At 49.3% G+C, this 21,622-nt stretch overlaps 1 protein-coding gene across 1 annotated transcript in view; it reads left to right on the top strand.

The window, feature by feature from the left end:
- Positions 1-21,622, top strand: part of LOC139383836 (mitogen-activated protein kinase kinase kinase kinase 5-like) — a 151,613-nt gene that overhangs the window by 87,900 nt on the left and 42,091 nt on the right. Inside the window, exons 17-25 of the mRNA XM_071128413.1 lie at positions 4,398-4,442; positions 4,593-4,635; positions 7,695-7,835; positions 7,991-8,072; positions 12,574-12,653; positions 13,632-13,673; positions 15,646-15,730; positions 15,822-15,901; positions 16,526-16,586. Coding sequence (XP_070984514.1) covers positions 4,398-4,442; positions 4,593-4,635; positions 7,695-7,835; positions 7,991-8,072; positions 12,574-12,653; positions 13,632-13,673; positions 15,646-15,730; positions 15,822-15,901; positions 16,526-16,586 — 659 coding nt within the window. The remainder of the gene's footprint in view (positions 1-4,397; positions 4,443-4,592; positions 4,636-7,694; positions 7,836-7,990; positions 8,073-12,573; positions 12,654-13,631; positions 13,674-15,645; positions 15,731-15,821; positions 15,902-16,525; positions 16,587-21,622) is intronic.

Raw genomic sequence — 21,622 nt, forward strand, 5'->3', positions numbered from 1 at the left:
CCTGCCCTAATGCATAGTGCCAACTGTAAAGTTTGGTGGAGGAGGAATAAATGTCTGGGGCTGTTTTTCATGGTTCAGGCCCCTTTAATTCCAGTGAAGGGGAATCCTAAAGCTACAGCATACAATGACATTCTAGACCATTCTGTGCTTTAAACTGCAACGTTTTCTCTCAGGTCCATGGCTAAATGTGTAGAATTGCATACATTTATAAAAAAATTCAAACTGATAGGGGGTCTCTAAAATGTTCCTTTAAATTCAGCTGCACTGACTGGCCAACCACGCCCATTGCCACGCCATTATTGTCTCTTTATATGCGTTGTCTAATAACTTTGTTCTGTGAAGAATTGTTTTTTTGGGTGACTTTATCAATACAATCAATGAGAAGAACAAATACACATTTTGAACAATCCCCACCTATAGCACAGGTCGGCAACAGGCAGTGATTCTTTTGGTGGTTAGTTATGGTGAGTGAATTTGCATTGTAAATGATTATGTATCCATCCGCTCCTGTCCCGCGGCTAAATCTAGTTACCTAACCCTGACACGTAGCTTCCTAACTTTGTGGAGTTTTGTTGTTTAAATGGTTTTGCTCACTTCCCCTTGTTGTGAGACAAACCTGTTCCATTCACCTCACTGTGTGGAGGTGCCACCTCTGTTCTGTTCTCAAAGCATAACCCATCATGCTTGCTTACCTACCTACCTACCGACCGACCTACCTACCTACCTACCTACCTACCTACCTACCTACCGACCTACCGACCGACCGACCGACCGACCGACCTACCGACCTACCTACCTACCTACCTACCTACCTACCTACCTACCTACCTACCTACCGACCGACCGACCTACCGACCTACCTACCTACCTACCTACCTACCTACCTACCTACCTACCTACCTACCTACCTACCTACCTACCTACCTACCCCTCCCTCCCTCCCTCCCTCCCTCCCTCCCTCCCTCCCTCCCTCCCTCCCTCCCCCTCCCCACCCTCTCCTCCCTCGCTCCCCCTCCCCACCCCTCCCTCCCCACCCTCTCCTCCCTCCCCACCCCCCTCCCTCGCTCCCCCTCCCCTCTCCTCCCTCCCCACCCTCTCCTCCCCTCACTCCCCACCCCTCCCTCCCCACCCTCTCCTCCCTCACCCCTCCACCTCCCCACCCTCTCCCACCATCTCCCTCCCTGATCAGGTAGTATCTAGGTCTTGACTGTCCTTTTCTTTATTTTTGTTTCTTCTTCTCTCTTTCCTTCTGCCTCCTTTCTGTTGCTCGCTTCTTCTTCTCTCTTTCCTTCTGCCTCCTTTCTGTTGCTCGCTTCTTCTTCTCTCTTTCCTTCTGCCTCCTTTCTGTTGCTCGCTTCTTCTTCTGTCTTTCCTTCTGCCTCCTTTCTGTTGCTCGCTTCTTCTTCTGTCTTTCCTTCTGCCTCCTTTCTGTTGCTCGCTTCTTCTTCTCTCTTTCCTTCTGCCTCCTTTCTGTTGCTCGCTTCTTCTTCTGTCTTTCCTTCTGCCTCCTTTCTGTTGCTCGCTTCTTCTTCTCTCTTTCCTTCTGCCTCCTTTCTGTTGCTCGCTTCTTCTTCTGTCTTTCCTTCTGCTTCCTTTCTGTTGCTCGCTTCTTCTTCTCTCTTTTCTTCTGCCTCCTTTCTGTTGCTCGCTTCTTCTTCTGTCTTTCCTTCTGCCTCCTTTCTGTTGCTCGCTTCTTCTTCTGTCTTTCCTTCTGCCTCCTTTCTGTTGCTCGCTTCTTCTTCTGTCTTTCCTTCTGCCTCCTTTCTGTTGCTCGCTTCTTCTTCTCTCTTTCCTTCTGCCTCCTTTCTGTTGCTCGCTTCTTCTTCTCTCTTTCCTTCTGCCTCCTTTCTGTTGCTCGCTTCTTCTTCTGTCTTTCCTTCTGCCTCCTTTCTGTTGCTCGCTTCTTCTTCTCTCTTTCCTTCTGCCTCCTTTCTGTTGCTCGCTTCTTCTTCTGTCTTTTCTTCTGCCTCCTTTCTGTTGCTCGCTTCTTCTTCTGTCTTTCCTTCTGCCTCCTTTCTGTTGCTCGCTTCTTCTTCTCTCTTTCCTTCTGCCTCCTTTCTGTTGCTCGCTTCTTCTCTCTTTCCTTCTGCCTCCTTTCTGTTGCTCGCTTCTTCTCTCTTTCCTTCTGCCTCCTTTCTGTTGCTCGCTTCTTCTTCTGTCTTTCCAAAGGAGCCTTCTGAAAAGTGTTGAGGATGAGTTGTTTCAACGGTAACACTTAACACCCCGTGGTAAAACCATGCCCACGACGCGCTCTACCCCTCCGCTAAATGTTGCGTGGCAGCCCGGCCGATGGGTAGATGCAGCTGCTGTGGTCTGGCTGTGTGCAGTGCAGTGATGTGTGCCACCCTGCCGTGCTCCGTTCATATCCATCCTCATACCCTCCCATGTGGGCTGTGATATAGCTGTTGACCCTGCCAGCCTCAGAGGAGTTGATGAATGTGTGCTCCTAATTGAGGTGCAGACAGACAGACAGTGGGGAAACTAAGGCTGTGAATTTAACTGCTATTCATGCTTGTAAGCCTTTTAAGACGGACACAAACAGGAAGTGTCGTTAATAGCCAGGATTTAACAAGCTCAGACAGGGCTCTTAAACGAGTTGTAACCTCCAGCACCATTTCACCATGGCGACCGACAGCTACATTGTAAATAACTTAAACATAAACCAGCGAGCCCTGCAGGGTTTTGTTTTTTTTTGACATAGACTTGTTTCCCCGTGTACTAGAGTCTAGTTCAATATGTACTGAGAAGTGTATGTGTCTTGAGAACCAGTAGTTGCTCTGCTTTGTGTGTTTTCCTGCTTTACTATCGATTTACGAAACAAACAAATTAGCTAATCAATGTGTTTCTTTCCACCACAGGCTACTGTTAGCTAATCAATGTGTGTTTCTTTCCACCACAGGCTACTGTTAGCTAATCAATGTGTTTCTTTCCACCACAGGCTACTATTAGCTAATCAATGTGTTTCTTTCCACCACAGGCTACTGTTAGCTAATCAATGTGTGTTTCTTTCCACCACAGGCTACTGTTAGCTAATCAATGTGTTTCTTTCCACCACAGGCTACTATTAGCTAATCAATGTGTTTCTTTCCACCACAGGCTACTGTTAGCTAATCAATGTGTTTCTTTCCACCACAGGCTACTGTTAGCTAATCAATGTGTTTCTTTCCACCACAGGCTACTATTAGCTAATCAATGTGTTTCTTTCCACCACAGGCTACTGTTAGCTAATCAATGTGTTTCTTTCTGCCACAGGCTACTATTAGCTAATCAATGTGTTTCTTTCTGCCACAGGCTACTATTAGCTAATCAATGTGTTTCTTTCTGCCACAGGCTACTGCTTTTGTGGTACATTTTTCAGATGAATCATTGACCCCCTGCCCTTTACCCCGGGATCATACACAGTCCAGACTCATGTTCTCTCTGACCCCCTGCCCTTTACCCCGGGATCATACAGAGTCCAGACTCATGTTCTCTCTGATTCTTGCCCTTTACCCCGGGATCATACAGTCCTGACTCATGTTCTCTCTGACCCCTGTCCGTTACCCTGGAATCATACAGTCCAGACTCATGTCTTCTCTGACGCCCTGTTAGTGAGCATTTCACCTTTGTCAAGATAATCCATCCACCTGACAGGTGTGGCATATCAAGAAGCTGATTAAACAGCATGATCATTACAAAGGTGTACCTTGTGCTGGGGGACAATAAAAAGGCCACTTTAAACCCTGCAGTTTTCTCACACAACACAATGCAACGGATGTCTCAAGTTTTGAGGGAGCGTGCGATTGTCATGCTGACTGCAGGAATGTCCACCACAGCTGTTGCCAGAGAATTGAATGTGCATTTCTCTACCATAAGCCGCCTCCAGTACATCTAACCTACCTCACAACCGTGTTTGGTGTTGTGTGGACGAGCGGTTTCCTCATGTCAACGTTGTGAACAGAGTGCTCCGTGGTGGTGGTGGTGGGGCTATGGTATGGGCAGACATAAGGTACGGACAACGAACATAATTGGCAATTTCTCGATGGAAATGTATTTGAATGCACAGAAATACCGTGATAAGATCCTGAGGCCGACTGAGGGCATTTTTTTATTTTGTTTATTTTTTTTTTTTTTTAAATATCTGTGACCAATAGTTGCATGTCTGTATTCCCAGTCATGTGAAATCCATAAATTAATTAAGCTCTAATGTATTGATTTCCTCATAGGAACTGTAACTCAGTAAAAATCAATGACATTTTTTTTTTTATGTTGCGTTTCTATTTTTGTTCAGTGCAGTTGACCCCGATGGTAACATTACGTCCCTCAGTTCAACCCAGCCCTGAACACCCTGTAGCTGTCCTCTCTGATCCCTCTCCTCTCTTCTCTCTGATCTGTCCATTCTCTCTCTCTGCTCCCAGGGGACATATGGCCCATCTGGAGGACGCCTTTGAAGACGTGGAGCTGTAAGTGCTGCTTACACACACACACACACACACACACAGACACACACACACACACACACACACACACACACACACACAGACACACACACACACAGACGCACAAATATCCCCTGCCAGCTGCCTGACTGTTTTGGTCTCTTCCCACTCTAGGTCGACCCTCAAGCACGGAATCCCACCTCCTCTACCTCCAAAGGTAAAGCCCAATGTACCTCTACTTTGAGGTATAGCCTAATTCACTGCATATGCTTGGGTTTTCTGCATCAGTGTTTACGGCTGCAGTCATTTAGCTGTGGCGCTGCGCCACGGCAAAATCATTGCCGCCACGGCCAAAAAATATGTAACAAAACATGTTTTTGCCGAATCGCACTTAGAAGATGCTTATTTTCCCTCTGCAAACAAAAGCGAGTAATGAATGGAACAATCTGACAAGCACCTAGTAGAATAGTTTATCTATTTACCTAGTCGGCTTGTTGTTCTGTGTGAGATAGATAGATATTCCTCTCGAGGCGCATTGAAGTGCCATTGAGAGTGAAACACAAATTGTGACAAGCAGTCAGTGCACAACAATTCTTGCAATCGTGGGGAAAACAACAAAATGGCCTTTGTTAGAAAGAGGAGGATCCCAGCTTTCCATTCCTACTTGATTTATTTCTCAAATCCTGGGTAACCTGGACTAACACACCCACCCTACCTCAAAATAATTTTGGGGGGGAGTGACTTTAAAAAAAAAAAAAATGGGATCAGACCGATTATAATTTTGGGGTTGTGCAGGAGTCGTGGCAACCAGGGAAAATGTTGTGACATGAAGTGGTTTCTGTGAGACAGGGAGTATTACCCCAGGTGCCAGGTTACCCAGGTTACTCCAGGTTACCTTAACAGGTACATTATATTCACTGTGTTTATGCAAGTTTTTTTGTGACATCAAATTCATCAATATGATGCGAACTAGTTTAAAGATCAAATTTGAGATCTTAGCCCAAAATGGTAAATGGTCTATTGGGCTCCCGAGTGGCGCAGCGGTCTAAGTCACTGCATCTCAGTGGTAGAGGCGTCACCACAGACACTCTGGTTCGATTCCAGGCGGTGTCACAACCGGCCGTGATTGGGAGTCCCGTAGGGCGGCGCACAATTGGCCCCAGCATCGTCCCGGGTTTGGCCGGTGTAGGTCGTCATTGTAAATAAGAATTTGTCCTTAACTGACTTACCTAGTTAAATAAAGGTTAAATAAATAAATAAAATGCTGACAGGCAACCCCATATTTCAGCCTGTTTATTTATTAACACTGTGCTGCATCAGTTGGGCTACAGTTGATAATGCTTACTGCTAACAGCACACCGAATATATTTTTTTATTACTATTTTTTTTTTTTAAGTTAACCAAGCAAGTCAGTAATAATATGAAATGTCAAATATGTTAAAATATTTTAAACAAATTTTATCAATATGTTATCCAGCTCCTTTCTGGAGGTGGAAATTATATTTTATATGGCGTCAGCATCATTTTATTTTAATTATTTTTGGAGTAGAATGTCCTCTAAAGTCACTACAACTGAGCTTCTCAGTCCTCCTACATAAATATGATCCAAGGGAGGGACCCTTGTCCCCTAAAACAAGGGGAGGTTTGCCCCCAATGCTACACATTTTTCCAGAGGAAACACTTAAAAGAGACACCCTCGTCTACCTTATGCCCTTGGGGGAATCCCCGTCGCCATCTTGGAGGGTGGTCCAAATGATTAGCCAATCAAGGGGAGTTTGTAACGTAAGCCCCTCAACCCTTGTTTTTTTAGTCGAGTTTGTGAGTGTATAATTATGTTCACTCCGTGGCCTGAAACTCCCCATAATTCAATTCACCACAGTTGTACATCCGCTAAGAAAAGTCTGCCAAAACTTAAAAACAACATTAATGGAGAATTTAACACACAAGTGTAAGTAAAAACAAATGCAAATAAATTAGAAATTGTGCTACTAAATGCACAAACACTTCTCATAAAAAGTAAATATTTTGGAAGCTGTAGAAATAAAACATTTTCCTTCAGAAGTTCTAGCTAGGCAGGTTAACGTTAGTTAGCTAATTAATTTGCTAGCTATCATACAGTAGTCAGGTTAACGTAAGTTAGCTAATTCATTTGCTAGCTATCATACAGTAGGCAGGCTAACATTAGTTAGCTAATTCATTTGCTAGCTATCATACAGTAGGCAGGCTAACGTTAGTTAGCTAATTAATTTGCTAGCTATCATACAGTAGGCAGGCTAACGTTAGTTAGCTAATTAATTTGCTAGCTATCATACAGTAGGCAGGCTAACATTAGTTAGCTAATTAATTTGCTAGCTATCATACAGTAGGCAGGCTAACATTAGTTAGCTAATTAATTTGCTAGCAATCATACAGTAGGTGTATATATTAACTATATAATTATTAATCAGTAGACATGCAATTATAATTGACTGTAGCACATATAAAGAACCCACAAGCCACCAGTGGATGAGTGATTTCCGGGCAAGGGCAGTCCATTTAATCATTAAAAAATATTCCTTCCTCCCTCACCCCTCGCCCTCCCTCACCCCTCGCCCTCCCTCACCCCTCGCCCCTCGCCCTGCCTCACCCCTCGCCCTGCCTCACCCCTCGCCCTGCCTCACCCCTCGCCCTCCCTCACCCCTCGCCCTGCCTCACCCCTCGCCCTGCCTCACCCCTCCCTCACCCCTCGCCCTGCCTCACCCCTCGCCCTCCCTCACCCCTCGCCCTCCCTCACCCCTCGCCCTGCCTCACCCCTCGCCCTCCCTCACCCCTCGCCCTGCAAGTGTATACTCGTCAGACGTCATGACACGTCATCTGAAGTGTCCACTTCATTTGAGGACTGAGGGGATAGGGTGTGTCTTTTTAAGTGTTTGAACTGCAGCCACTGTTCTGCATATACCTGACAAACAGGCGTGTACATAACCTCTTCATCTCTGCCTCTCCTCCTCCTCTCCTTCCCTCTTCCTCTCCTCTGTTCTTTTCATCTCTGCCTCTCCTCTCTTCCTCTGCCTCTCCTCCTCCTCCTCTCCTTCCCTCTTCCTCTCCTCTGCTCTGTTCTCTTCATCTCTGCCTCTCCTCTCTTCCTCTGCCTCTCCTCCTCCTCTCCTCTGTTCTCTTCTTCCTCTCCTTCTCTCCTTCCCTCTTCCTCTCCTCTCTTCCTCTGCCTCGCCTCCTCTCCTTCCCTCTTCCTCTCCTCTGTTCTCTCCTTCCCTCTCCCTCTCCTCCTCTCACTCTTAGCCTCATCTGAGCAGTTTGTCAGATGAGCCAGATGTGAGTGATGAGAGGTGTCTGACAGTGAGGAGATTTCCAGGCTCAGAGGACAGCCCAGGTCCAGGCCTGTTCCCCCGGAGGCTGAGCACCCCAGAGCAGGGCAACAAGGCATGTGTTCATGTATATCTTTTTCTATTACAATGTTTGAATATTCATGATATTTCTGTGTGTTTTTTAAATGACATTATGAAGCTTAAAATGCTAAAGCAATTCCCCAAGTTTGAGGTAATAATAAATAATAATAAAGGTATTTTAATTGTAAGGCGGAGCATTCTGGTCCGGACTACCTGTCAGCCAGCGGCAGTAGCCCCAATCTGCTATCTACGTCCACAGCCTCAGACCCTGGTAAGGACACACAGACGGTCGCACGCCCGCGTGCACACACACACACACACTGTAACGGTTTTGACTTGAGGTTATTTTTTTTATAGGGGTGCCAGGTAGGTTGTGCCTACCAGAGAAAACATTGGTCTCTCCTTTTAGTTTGGGAGGGAATGAGTCCCATCTGGTCCGTCAAGTCTACACCATACAAAGGACTTATGTAAACGTCAGAAGGGAAATCAACTTTTCATAAACCCTTAAAACATTGAAAGAACTTCAAAAACAACTATTCTTTTGCGTGGGTTGTATTAGCAACATCAATGGATTACACACACATAATAATATAACACAATGAGTTCTGGTTCCTCCAGAAATGTCCTGTACCTCGGGCCTAAAAAGAGTCCCGCCCGGTAAAGGAGTTCAGTGAACTCAAGTGACTTTGGTCACGCAATGTTGGTCCGTTCATTCCGTGTAGCGTAAACCCAGTATTAAATCATACAATCAATATAACCATTTTACCACAGAACTTTAAAGCGTATCTGCTCTTACTAATTCCTCAACTACATCTAACTACATAAATCATCACCGTATACATCATATCAAAACAAATGAAATACCGTATACAAAAAAGGTGGTAGTCAGTCGGTCAGTCAGACAATCCAATCCGCCAACAGATCTCCAGCGGAGAAAGGCCACGAAGAATAGAGAGGAGTAGTCCACGGACGCAAAGAGTGGATCCGATCCTGGGTAAACTCTCAGGCTACCAAACACACGTTTAACAGCAACAAAACAACCGGAATAGAGAAGCTTCGGGAACACATCCTCAGTCACGTCTCCATCACAAAACGCCACTTTTGCGCAGCTGATGCTGGCTATTTAATTGGGAATTAAAGGGAAAGCACCCTATTGGAAGGAGAAGCACTGAGACGGCTCAAAATAATTCAGGGCCGTCACAACACACACACACATACAGACGGACATGTGCGCGCTCTCCTCACCATGTCCTCTTACAGTATGTCTTGGTCACTTGTTGAATTGATTGAGGATACGACTACTCAAAATTAGAAACAATCTCTTCTCTTCGAAGCTATCAGTTATTCAAACAATGTATTTGTCAGTAATTCAAAAGTATTCAGAGGAAAGAAGGTGTATCTAACTGTGGTTCAATACCCTCGGATAGAATCCCGTACGCTAGAGATATGACCCTTGGATAAAATCCCGTACGCTAGAGATATGACCCTTGGATAAAATCCCGTACGCTAGAGATATGACCCTCGGATAGAATCCCGTACGCTAGAGATATGACCCTCGGATAGAATCCCGTACGCTAGAGATATGACCCTCGGATAGAATCCCGTACGCTAGAGGTATGACCCTCAGAGTTTTATGCTATAATATAGTCCTAGTCGGTATTTGATAGATATAAGGTCCCAGCTCTGCCGTCTGTGAGGAAAGCAACCTGTGGTTACCTAGGTTACCCCATTGGCTCACAGCAAAAACTTGACCTTTTTCAAACACCATTTTCTTGTCGTCCTCGTTGTTTTTAGTCAATTACAAAACGACATTTAAGAAAAGTTTCGACATATCTGAAGATTAATTTTCAACATTACTTTCTCCAGAGCGTTCTCACTACTTAGAAAAATGTCATGTTTGTTTACCCCAATTTGTGGAAGTGGTGTAAAGTCCTTAAGTATAAATACTTTAAAGTACTACTTGAGTTGTTTTTGTTGGGGCATGTGTACTTAACTATTTATATTTTGGCACCTTTTACTTCTCTACCTTCCTAACAAAAACAATGTACTTTTTACTCCATACATTTTTCCCTGACACCCAAAAAGTACTTGTTACATTTGGAATACTTAACAGGGCAGTAATATGGTCCAATTCACACATTTATCAAGAGAACATCGTTGATCCTCTCTACTGCCTCTCATCTGGAGGACTAACTAAACAGAGAACATCCCTGGTCATCTCTACTGCCTCTGATCTGGAGGACTCACTAAACAGAGAACAGCCCTGGTCATCCCTACTGCCTCTGATCTGGAGGACTCACTAAACAGAGAACATCCCTGGTCATCCCTACTGCCTCTGATCTGGAGGACTCACTAAACAGAGAACATCCCTGGTCCTCCCTACTGCCTCTGATCTGGAGGACTCACTAAACAGAGAACATCCCTGGTCATCCCTACTGCCTTTGATCTGGAGGACTCACTAAACAGAGAACATCCCTGGTCCTCCCTACTGCCTCTGATCTGGAAGACTCACTAAACAGAGAACATCCCTGGTCATCCCTACTGCCTCTGATCTGGAGGACTCACTAAACAGAGAACATCCCTGGTCATCCCTACTGCCTCTGATCTGGAGGACTCACTAAACAGAGAACATCCCTGGTCCTCCCTACTGCCTCTGATCTGGAGGACTCACTAAACAGAGAACATCCCTGGTCCTCCCTACTGCCTCTGATCTGGGGGACTCACTAAACAGAGAACATCCCTGGTCCTCCCTACTGCCTCTGATCTGGAGGACTCACTAAACAGAGAACATCCCTGGTCCTCCCTACTGCCTCTGATCTGGGGGACTCACTAAACAGAGAACATCCCTGGTCCTCCCTACTGCCTCTGATCTGGAGGACTCACTAAACAGAGAACATCCCTGGTCCTCCCTACTGCCTCTGATCTGGGGGACTCACTAAACAGAGAACATCCCTGGTCCTCCCTACTGCCTCTGATCTGGAGGACTCACTAAACAGCGAACATCCCTGGTCATCTCTACTGCCTCTGATCTGGAGGACTCACTAAACAGAGAACATCCCTGGTCATCCCTACTGCCTCTGATCTGGAGGACTCACTAAACAGAGAACATCCCTGGTCCTCCCTACTGCCTCTGATCTGGGGGACTCACTAAACAGAGAACATCCCTGGTCCTCCCTACTGCCTCTGATCTGGAGGACTCACTAAACAGAGAACATCCCTGGTCCTCCCTACTGCCTCTGATCTGGGGGACTCACTAAACAGAGAACATCCCTGGTCCTCCCTACTGCCTCTGATCTGGAGGACTCACTAAACAGAGAACATCCCTGGTCATCTCTACTGCCTCTGATCTGGAGGACTCACTAAACAGAGAACATCCCTGGTCCTCCCTACTGCCTCTGATCTGGAGGACTCACTAAACAGAGAACATCCCTGGTCATCTCTACTGCCTCTGATCTGGAGGACTCACTAAACAGAGAACATCCCTGGTCCTCCCTACTGCCTCTGATCTGGAGGACTCACTAAACAGAGAACATCCCTGGTCCTCCCTACTGCCTCTGATCTGGAGGACTCACTAAACAGAGAACATCCCTGGTCATCTCTACTGCCTCTGATCTGGAGGACTCACTAAACAGAGAACATCCCTGGTCCTCCCTACTGCCTCTGATCTGGAGGACTCACTAAACAGAGAACATCCCTGGTCCTCCCTACTGCCTCTGATCTGGAGGACTCACTAAACAGAGAACATCCCTGGTCCTCCCTACTGCCTCTGATCTGGAGGACTCACTAAACAGAGAACATCCCTGGTCATTCTTTCTGCCTCTGATCTGGAGGACTCACTAAACAGAGAACATCCCTGGTCCTCCCTACTGCCTCTGATCTGGAGGACTCACTAAACAGAGAACATCCCTGGTCCTCCCTACTGCCTCTGATCTGGAGGACTCACTAAACAGAGAACATCCCTGGTCCTCCCTACTGCCTCTGATCTGGGGGACTCACCGTGTTGGAGTGTGACCCTGACTATCCATAAATACATTTTAAAAATGGTGCCTAATAATTTGCTTAATATCAGGAATTTAACATGATTTATACTTTTTTCTTTTGATCCTGAAGTATTTTTTAAAACCAAATACTTTTTTGACTTTTACTCAAGTAGTATTTTTTAAATGGGTGTCTTTCACTTTGACAGGAAATGACTCAAAAATATTTTTACTTTTACTCAAGTGTGACAATCGGGTTACTTTTCCCACCGCTGGCGCGGTCGAGGGGAGTTCCTTGAAAAAACGACCCGGGACTTTCACCCTCAGAGTTCTCTGCTAGATTATAAACCGGGTGGTTCAAGCCACGAATGCCGATTGTCTGACAGCTGCGCTATTTCCGACCCGTATACCAATGGGTATGACAAATCATTTATTTTTACTGCTCTAATTACATTGGTAACCAGTTTATAATAGCAATAAGGCACTTTGTCGTTTGTGGTATATGGCCAATATACCACGGCTAAGGGCTGTATCCCTAAAAACAGCCCTTGTCCGTGGTATATTGGCCATGTACCATACCGCCTCGGGCCTAACTGCTCAAATTTAACCCTCAGAGAGTTCTATGCTAGAATATAACTTGAACTTCTCCCCCCTGCTTGCGATGATGATGATGATGATGATGATGATGATGATGATGATGATGATGATGATGTGTGGTTGTTTTACCTTCTTGTGACTCTGGATAAGGGCCTAAAGGACTCCAATGTAAATGTGACTTTGTTTGACTTTCACCAGATCCCGATGACGGCGTGAACGGAGACAATCCCAGTCCTCGTCCCAGCCGACCACAGAGGACGGAGAAGAAAGACTACCTTGTGAGTACATACTTCCTGTTGAACGTCTTTTCAGCAAGTATTCAGACGCCTTGACTGTTTCCACGTTTTGTTTACGTTACAACTTATTCTAGAAATGGATCAGATTTTTTTTATTTTTATATATCCTCATAAATCTACACACATCCCATAAGGACACAGCAAAAAAAAACATGTTTATAGAATTTGGTTGTAAATGTATTAAACATTAAAAACAGAAATAACATACTTTACAGTGGGAATCAGATTTATTTTCTGCTGATGCGTTCTCATTTCGACACCAAATCTACCGCTGGTGTGCGCTTGGTGAAAGAGCTCTATTTTTATGTCATCCGACCAAAACAAACCAGTTTTCAATCCAAGTGTCAATGCCGTTTTTAGTCATCTCCGGGCGTCTTACATTTTGTCGTATGACACAGAAAATAAAGCTCTTTGGCCAAGCAAACCAGTGGTGGATTTGGCGTCGAAATGAAAACGCATAAGCAGATGGGGGGGGGGGGGGAACAGATGGGGGGGGGGGGGGGGGGAACATACATACTGTGAAATATGATGGTGGATCTTGTTAAAAACGTTGACTAAGAAGACTATGATAACATAATGACGCTCAGTCTTCATCCCAAAATGGTAACCTATTCACTATAAAGGGGATAACTGTACAGGAACGGTGTGTAATTGGAGGCGCAGACGATGAAAGTTGTGCTTGAAGTAAACACTCAAAAATGCGGACCAGCACTAGGCTTACAGTCCCTGGTTCGAATCCAGGCTGTATCACAATCCGGCCGTGATTGGGAGTCCCCATAGGGCGGCGCACAATTGGCCCAGCGGCGTCCGGTTCTGTACGGGGTAGGCCGTCATTGTAAATAACAATGTGTTCTTACCTGACTTGCCTGGTTAAACCAAGGTTCAATGTGTTTGTGTTTTTTGTAAGTTTGTCCTCCACTCCTCCTCCAGTCTGATGTGTGGCTCTTTGTTTCTCCTCAGAAACCTGCCATCAACGGCCTGCCGCCAACTCCTAAAGTCCTGGTGAGTGACCCGTCTCCATGAGTCTGAGGCCCCTATTCCCTATATAGTGACCCGTCTCCATGAGTCTGAGGCCCCTATTCCCTATTTAGTGACCCGTCTCCATGAGTCTGAGGCCCCTATTCCCTATAGAGTGACCCGTCTCCATGAGTCTGAGGCCCCAATTCCCTATAGAGTGACTCGTCTCCATGAGTCTGAGGCCCCTATTCCCTATAGAGTGACCCGTCTCTATGAGTGAGGCCGCAATTCCCTATAGAGTGACCCATCTCCATGAGTCTGAGGCCATTATTCCCTTCATACTTTAGACCCTATTCCCTATATAGTGAGCTGTCATAACTGTCTGTGAGTGGTCATAACTGTCTGTGAGTGGTCATAACTGTCTGTGAGTGGTCATAACTGTCTGTGAGCGGTCATAACTGTCTGTGAGCGGTCATAACTGTCTGTGAGCTGTCATGACTGTCTGTGAGTGGTCATAACTGTCTGTGAGTGGTCATAACTGTCTGTGAGCTGTCATGACTGTCTGTGAGCTGTCATGACTGTCTGTGAGTGGTCATAACTGTCTGTGAGCGGTCATAACTGTCTGTGAGCGGTCATGACTGTCTGTGAGCTGTCATGACTGTCTGTGAGCTGTCATGACTGTCTGTGAGTGGTCATGACTGTCTGTGAGCGGTCATAACTGTCTGTGAGCGGTCATAACTGTCTGTGAGAGGTCATAACTGTCTGGGGTCACGGTCTGTGAGTGGTCATAACTGTCTGTGAGCGGTCATAACTGTCTGGGGTCACGGTCTGTGAGTGGTCATAACTGTCTGTGAGCGGTCATAACTGTCTGGGGTCACGGTCTGGGGTCACTGTCTGTGAGCGGTCATAACTGTCTGTGGTCACGGTCTGGGCTCACTGTCTGGGGTCACGGTCTGTGAGTGGTCATAACTGTCTGGGGTCACGGTCTGGGGTCACTGTCTGTGAGCGGTCATAACTGTCTGGGGTCACGGTCTGGGGTCACTGTCTGTGAGCGGTCATAACTGTCTGGGGTCACGGTCTGGGGTCACTGTCTGTGAGCGGTCATAACTGTTTGGGGGCACGGTCTGGGGTCACTGACTGTGAGCGGTCATAACTGTCTGGGGTCACGGTCTGGGGTCATTGTCTGTGAGCGGTCATAACTGTCTGGGGTCACTGCCTGGGGTCACTCACTGCCTGTGAGCGGTCATAACTGTCTGGGGTCACGGTCTGGGGTCACTGTCTGTGAGCGGTCATAACTGTTTGGGGTCACGGTCTGGGGTCACTGTCTGTGAGCGGTCATAACTGTCATGGGTCACGGTCTGGGGTCACTGTCTGTGAGCGGTCATAACTGTTTGGGGTCACGGTCTGGGGTCACTGTCTGTGAGCGGTCATAACTGTTTGGGGTCACGGTCTGGGGTCACTGCCTGTGAGCGGTCATAACTGTCTGGGGTCACGGTCTGGGGTCACTGTCTGTGAGCGGTCATAACTGTCTGGGGTCACGGTCTGGGGTCACTGCCTGTGAGCTGTCATAACTGTCTGGGGTCACTGCCTGTGAGCGGTCATAACTGTTTGGGGTCACGGTCTGGGGTCACTGTCTGTGAGCGGTCATAACTGTTTGGGGTCACGGTCTGGGGTCGGTCATAACTGTCTGGGGTCACGGTCTGGGGTCACTGTCTGTGAGCGGTCATAACTGTCTGGGGTCACGGTCTGGGGTCACTGTCTGTGAGCTGCATAATACCAGTGGACTCTAGTTTTTGTGGTCATGTGTGTGTATTGTGGTTATCCATCTCTCAAATTCCCTTTTAAAATACCCCCGGCTGACATGATCTATCTGAAGACCATACTTAAATGGGATAGTTCACACATTTTTATTTTTCCAAAATAAACATGTTTAGCTTCCTTACCCAGCAGTCTTTTGGACAAGGAGACATTTGGGTTTGTTTACGTTCTCATTTGGTCCTCCGTATCACTACTCTAGATGGGGGCCTGTTTCTCCAAGGTGTTTGATGGCTGCCCACTGAACATCAACTGTGCCACGTCGTGGATACACCCTGATACCAAAGGTCACACACACACACACACACACACACAACAACGTTTCATTGAGTGAGTGTGTCACACACTATTCAATGTATTTCTACTGTTCTGTTTCAGACCAGTACCTTATATTTGGGACGGAGGATGGGATCTATACCCTCAACCTGAATGAGCTGCATGAAGCCACCATGGAACAGGTAGGAGAACATGGGGCTCTCTGGGATAACCAAACCATGACTCAGTGATTTTTGACCTGCAGTACTGGGGCTCTCTGGGATAACCAAACCATGACTCAGTGATTTTGACCTGCAGTACTGGGGCTCTCTGGGATAACCAAACCATGACTCAGTGATTTTGACCTGCAGTACTGGGGCTCTCTGGGATAACCAAACCATGACTCAGTGATTTTTGACCTGCAGTACTGGGATAACCAAACCATGACTCAGTGATTTTGACCTGCCGTACTGGGATAACCAAACCATGACTCAGTGATTTTGACCTGCAGTACTGGGATAACCAAACCATGACTCAGTGATTTTTGACCTGCCGTACTGGGATAACCAAACCATGACTCAGTGATTTTTGACCTGCAGTACTGGGGCTCTCTGGGATAACCAAACCATGACTCAGTGATTTTTGACCTGCAGTACTGGGATAACCAAACCATGACTCAGTGATTTTGACCTTCAGTATTGGGGCTCTCCAGGAGTAGGACTTAGGATCACTGCTTTCAAGCACTAATATTGTGAGGTCCGTTGTCCTCTGTATCCGTAAAGTAATGAGTTATTCAATGTCTTCATTGTCTCATGTTCCCCCTCTAGCTGTTCCCCAGGAAGTGTACCTGGCTCTACATCATCAACAACAACCTGATGTCTCTGTCAGGTGAGTCAGTAAGCATGGGCATAACGTTTAGCTTTTTGGTCCACCAGCCACTGTGGACAGGCAGATTTTTTTTTTGTGCGTTTTTTTGAGCGTGCTTTGTAATGTTTATAAAACAATACATTAATATTAAGAAGTAATGTGGTATATTGTTTATTTTTTTACATTTTGTCCCCGGAGTCTATTAACCTAAATATCACAGATGAGAGAAAAATGTTCACGTGCCCCTTTTAAGGGTGGAAGGTTACTATGGCAACGTGACTTGAGTCATGTTTGTGCCAGATGAGAGAAAAAAAAAATATATATACATAATGTGGCCTCGCACTGGAGGGAGATGGGTCAGGACTCCACAATGTGGCCTCGCACTGGAGGGAGATGGGTCAGGACTCCACAATGTGGCCTCGCACTGGAGGGAGATGGGTCAGGACTCCACAATGTGGCCTCGCACTGGAGGGAGATGGGTCAGGACTCCACAATGTGGCCTCGCACTGGAGGGAGATGGGTCAGGACTCCACAATGTGGCCTCGCACTGGAGGGAGATGGGTCAGGACTCCACAATGTGGCCTCGCACTGGAGGGAGATGGGTCAGGACTCCACAATGTGGCCTCGCACTGGAGGGAGATGGGTCAGGACTCCACAATGTGGCCTCGCACTGGAGGGAGATGGGTCAGGACTCCACAATGTGGCCTCGCACTGGAGGGAGATGGGTCAGGACTCCACAATGTGGCCTCGCACTGGAGGGAGATGGGTCAGGACTCCACAATGTGGCCTCGCACTGGAGGGAGATGGGTCAGGACTCCACAATGTGGCCTCGCACTGGAGGGAGATGGGTCAGGACTCCACAATGTGGCCTCGCACTGGAGGGAGATGGGTCAGGACTCCACAATGTGGCCTCGCACTGGAGGGAGATGGGTCAGGACTCCACAATGTGGCCTCGTACTGGAGGGAGATGGGTCAGGACTCCACAATGTGGCCTCGCACTGGAGGGAGATGGGTCAGGACTCCACAATGTGGCCTCGCACTGGAGGGAGATGGGTCAGGACTCCACAATGTGGCCTCGCACTGGAGGGAGATGGGTCAGGACTCCACAATGTGGCCTCGCACTGGAGGGAGATGGGTCAGGACTCCACAATGTGGCCTCGCACTGGAGGGAGATGGGTCAGGACTCCACAATGTGGCCTCGCACTGGAGGGAGATGGGTCAGGACTCCACAATGTGGCCTCGCACTGGAGGGAGATGGGTCAGGACTCCACAATGTGGCCTCGCACTGGAGGGAGATGGGTCAGGACTCCACAATGTGGCCTCGCACTGGAGGGAGATGGGTCAGGACTCCACAATGTGGCCTCGCACTGGAGGGAGATGGGTCAGGACTCCACAATGTGGCCTCGCACTGGAGGGAGATGGGTCAGGACTCCACAATGTGGCCTCGCACTGGAGGGAGATGGGTCAGGACTCCACAATGTGGCCTCGTACTGGAGGGAGATGGGTCAGGACTCCACAATGTGGCCTCGCACTGGAGGGAGATGGGTCAGGACTCCACAATGTGGCCTCGCACTGGAGGGAGATGGGTCAGGACTCCACAATGTGCCCTCGCACTGGAGGGAGATGGGTCAGGACTCCACAATGTGGCCTCGCACTGGAGGGAGATGGGTCAGGACTCCACAATGTGCCCTCGCACTGGAGGGAGATGGGTCAGGACTCCACAATGTGGCCTCGCACTGGAGGGAGATGGGTCAGGACTCCACAATGTGGCCTCGCACTGGAGGGAGATGGGTCAGGACTCCACAATGTGCCCTCGCACTGGAGGGAGATGGGTCAGGACTCCACAATGTGCCCTCGCACTGGAGGGAGATGGGTCAGGACTCCACAATGTGGCCTCGCACTGGAGGGAGATGGGTCAGGACTCCACAATGTGGCCTCGCACTGGAGGGAGATGGGTCAGGACTCCACAATGTGGCCTCGTACTGGAGGGAGATGGGTCAGGACTCCACAATGTGGCCTCGTACTGGAGGGAGATGGGTCAGGACTCCACAATGTGGCCTCGTACTGGAGGGAGATGGGTCAGGACTCCACAATGTGGCCTCGTACTGGAGGGAGATGGGTCAGGACTCCACAATGTGGCCTCGCACTGGAGGGAGATGGGTCAGGACTCCACAATGTGGCTATCACTGGAGGGAGATGGGTCAGGACTCCACAATGTGGCTATCACTGGAGGGAGATGGGTCAGGACTCCACAATGTGGTCTCGCACTGGAGGGAGATGGGTCAGGACTCCACAATGTGGTCTCGCACTGGAGGGAGATGGGTCAGGACTCCACAATGTGGCCTCACTGGAGGGAGATGGGTCAGGACTCCACAATGTGGTCTCGTACTGGAGGGAGATGGGTCAGGACTCCACAATGTGGCCTCGTACTGGAGGGAGATGGGTCAGGACTCCACAATGTGGCCTCGTACTGGAGGGAGATGGGTCAGGACTCCACAATGTGGCCTCGTACTGGAGGGAGATGGGTCAGGACTCCACAATGTGGCCTCGCACTGGAGGGAGATGGGTCAGGACTCCACAATGTGGCTATCACTGGAGGGAGATGGGTCAGGACTCCACAATGTGGCTATCACTGGAGGGAGATGGGTCAGGACTCCACAATGTGGTCTCGCACTGGAGGGAGATGGGTCAGGACTCCACAATGTGGTCTCGCACTGGAGGGAGATGGGTCAGGACTCCACAATGTGGCTATCACTGGAGGGAGATGGGTCAGGACTCCACAATGTGGTCTCGCACTGGAGGGAGATGGGTCAGGACTCCACAATGTGGTCTCGCACTGGAGGGAGATGGGTCAGGACTCCACAATGTGGCTATCACTGGAGGGAGATGGGTCAGGACTCCACAATGTGGCCTCGCACTGGAGGGAGATGGGTCAGGACTCCACAATGTGGTCTCGCACTGGAGGGAGATGGGTCAGGACTCCACAATGTGGCTATCACTGGAGGGAGATGGGTCAGGACTCCACAATGTGGCTCGCACTGGAGGGAGATGGGTCAGGACTCCACAATGTGGCTCGCACTGGAGGGAGATGGGTCAGGACTCCACAATGTGGTCTCGCACTGGAGGGAGATGGGTCAGGACTCCACAATGTGGCTATCACTGGAGGGAGATGGGTCAGGACTCCACAATGTGGCCTCGCACTGGAGGGAGATGGGTCAGGACTCCACAATGTGGCCTCGCACTGGAGGGAGATGGGTCAGGACTCCACAATGTGGCCTCGCACTGGAGGGAGATGGGTCAGGACTCCACAATGTGGCCTCGCACTGGAGGGAGATGGGTCAGGACTCCACAATGTGGCCTCGCACTGGAGGGAGATGGGTCAGGACTCCACAATGTGGCACTGGAGGGAGATGGGTCAGGACTCCACAATGTGGCCTCGCACTGGAGGGAGATGGGTCAGGACTCCACAATGTGGCCTCGCACTGGAGGGAGATGGGTCAGGACTCCACAATGTGGCCTCGCACTGGAGGGAGATGGGTCAGGACTCCACAATGTGGCCTCGCACTGGAGGGAGATGGGTCAGGACTCCACAATGTGGCCTCGCACTGGAGGGAGATGGGTCAGGACTCCACAATGTGGCCTCGCACTGGAGGGAGATGGGTCAGGACTCCACAATGTGGCCTCGCACTGGAGGGAGATGGGTCAGGACTCCACAATGTGGCCTCGCACTGGAGGGAGATGGGTCAGGACTCCACAATGTGGCCTCGCACTGGAGGGAGATGGGTCAGGACTCCACAATGTGGCCTCGCACTGGAGGGAGATGGGTCAGGACTCCACAATGTGGCCTCGCACTGGAGGGAGATGGGTCAGGACTCCACAATGTGGCCTCGCACTGGAGGGAGATGGGTCAGGACTCCACAATGTGGCCTCGCACTGGAGGGAGATGGGTCAGGACTCCACAATGTGGCCTCGCACTGGAGGGAGATGGGTCAGGACTCCACAATGTGGCCTCGCACTGGAGGGAGATGGGTCAGGACTCCACAATGTGGCCTCGCACTGGAGGGAGATGGGTCAGGACTCCACAATGTGGCCTCGCACTGGAGGGAGATGGGTCAGGACTCCACAATGTGGCCTCGCACTGGAGGGAGATGGGTCAGGACTCCACAATGTGGCCTCGCACTGGAGGGAGATGGGTCAGGACTCCACAATGTGGCCTCGCACTGGAGGGAGAGTCAGGACTCCACAATGTGGCCTCGCACTGGAGGGAGATGGGTCAGGACTCCACAATGTGGCCTCGCACTGGAGGGAGATGGGTCAGGACTCCACAATGTGGCCTCGCACTGGAGGGAGATGGGTCAGGACTCCACAATGTGGCCTCGCACTGGAGGGAGATGGGTCAGGACTCCACAATGTGGCCTCGCACTGGAGGGAGATGGGTCAGGACTCCACAATGTGGCCTCGCACTGGAGGGAGATGGGTCAGGACTCCACAATGTGGCCTCGCACTGGAGGGAGATGGGTCAGGACTCCACAATGTGGCCTCGCACTGGAGGGAGATGGGTCAGGACTCCACAATGTGGCCTCGCACTGGAGGGAGATGGGTCAGGACTCCACAATGTGGCCTCGCACTGGAGGGAGATGGGTCAGGACTCCACAACTCCACAATGTGGCCTCGCACTGGAGGGAGATGGGTCAGGACTCCACAATGTGGCCTCGCACTGGAGGGAGATGGGTCAGGACTCCACAATGTGGCCTCGCACTGGAGGGAGATGGGTCAGGACTCCACAATGTGGCCTCGCACTGGAGGGAGATGGGTCAGGACTCCACAATGTGGCCTCGCACTGGAGGGAGATGGGTCAGGACTCCACAATGTGGCCTCGCACTGGAGGGAGATGGGTCAGGACTCCACAATGTGGCCTCGCACTGGAGGGAGATGGGTCAGGACTCCACAATGTGGCCTCGCACTGGAGGGAGATGGGTCAGGACTCCACAATGTGGCCTCGCACTGGAGGGAGATGGGTCAGGACTCCACAATGTGGCCTCGCACTGGAGGGAGAT

The sequence above is a fragment of the Oncorhynchus clarkii genome, chromosome 25 (assembly GCF_045791955.1).
Source record: "Oncorhynchus clarkii lewisi isolate Uvic-CL-2024 chromosome 25, UVic_Ocla_1.0, whole genome shotgun sequence".
NCBI classification, from domain to species: domain Eukaryota; kingdom Metazoa; phylum Chordata; class Actinopteri; order Salmoniformes; family Salmonidae; genus Oncorhynchus; species Oncorhynchus clarkii.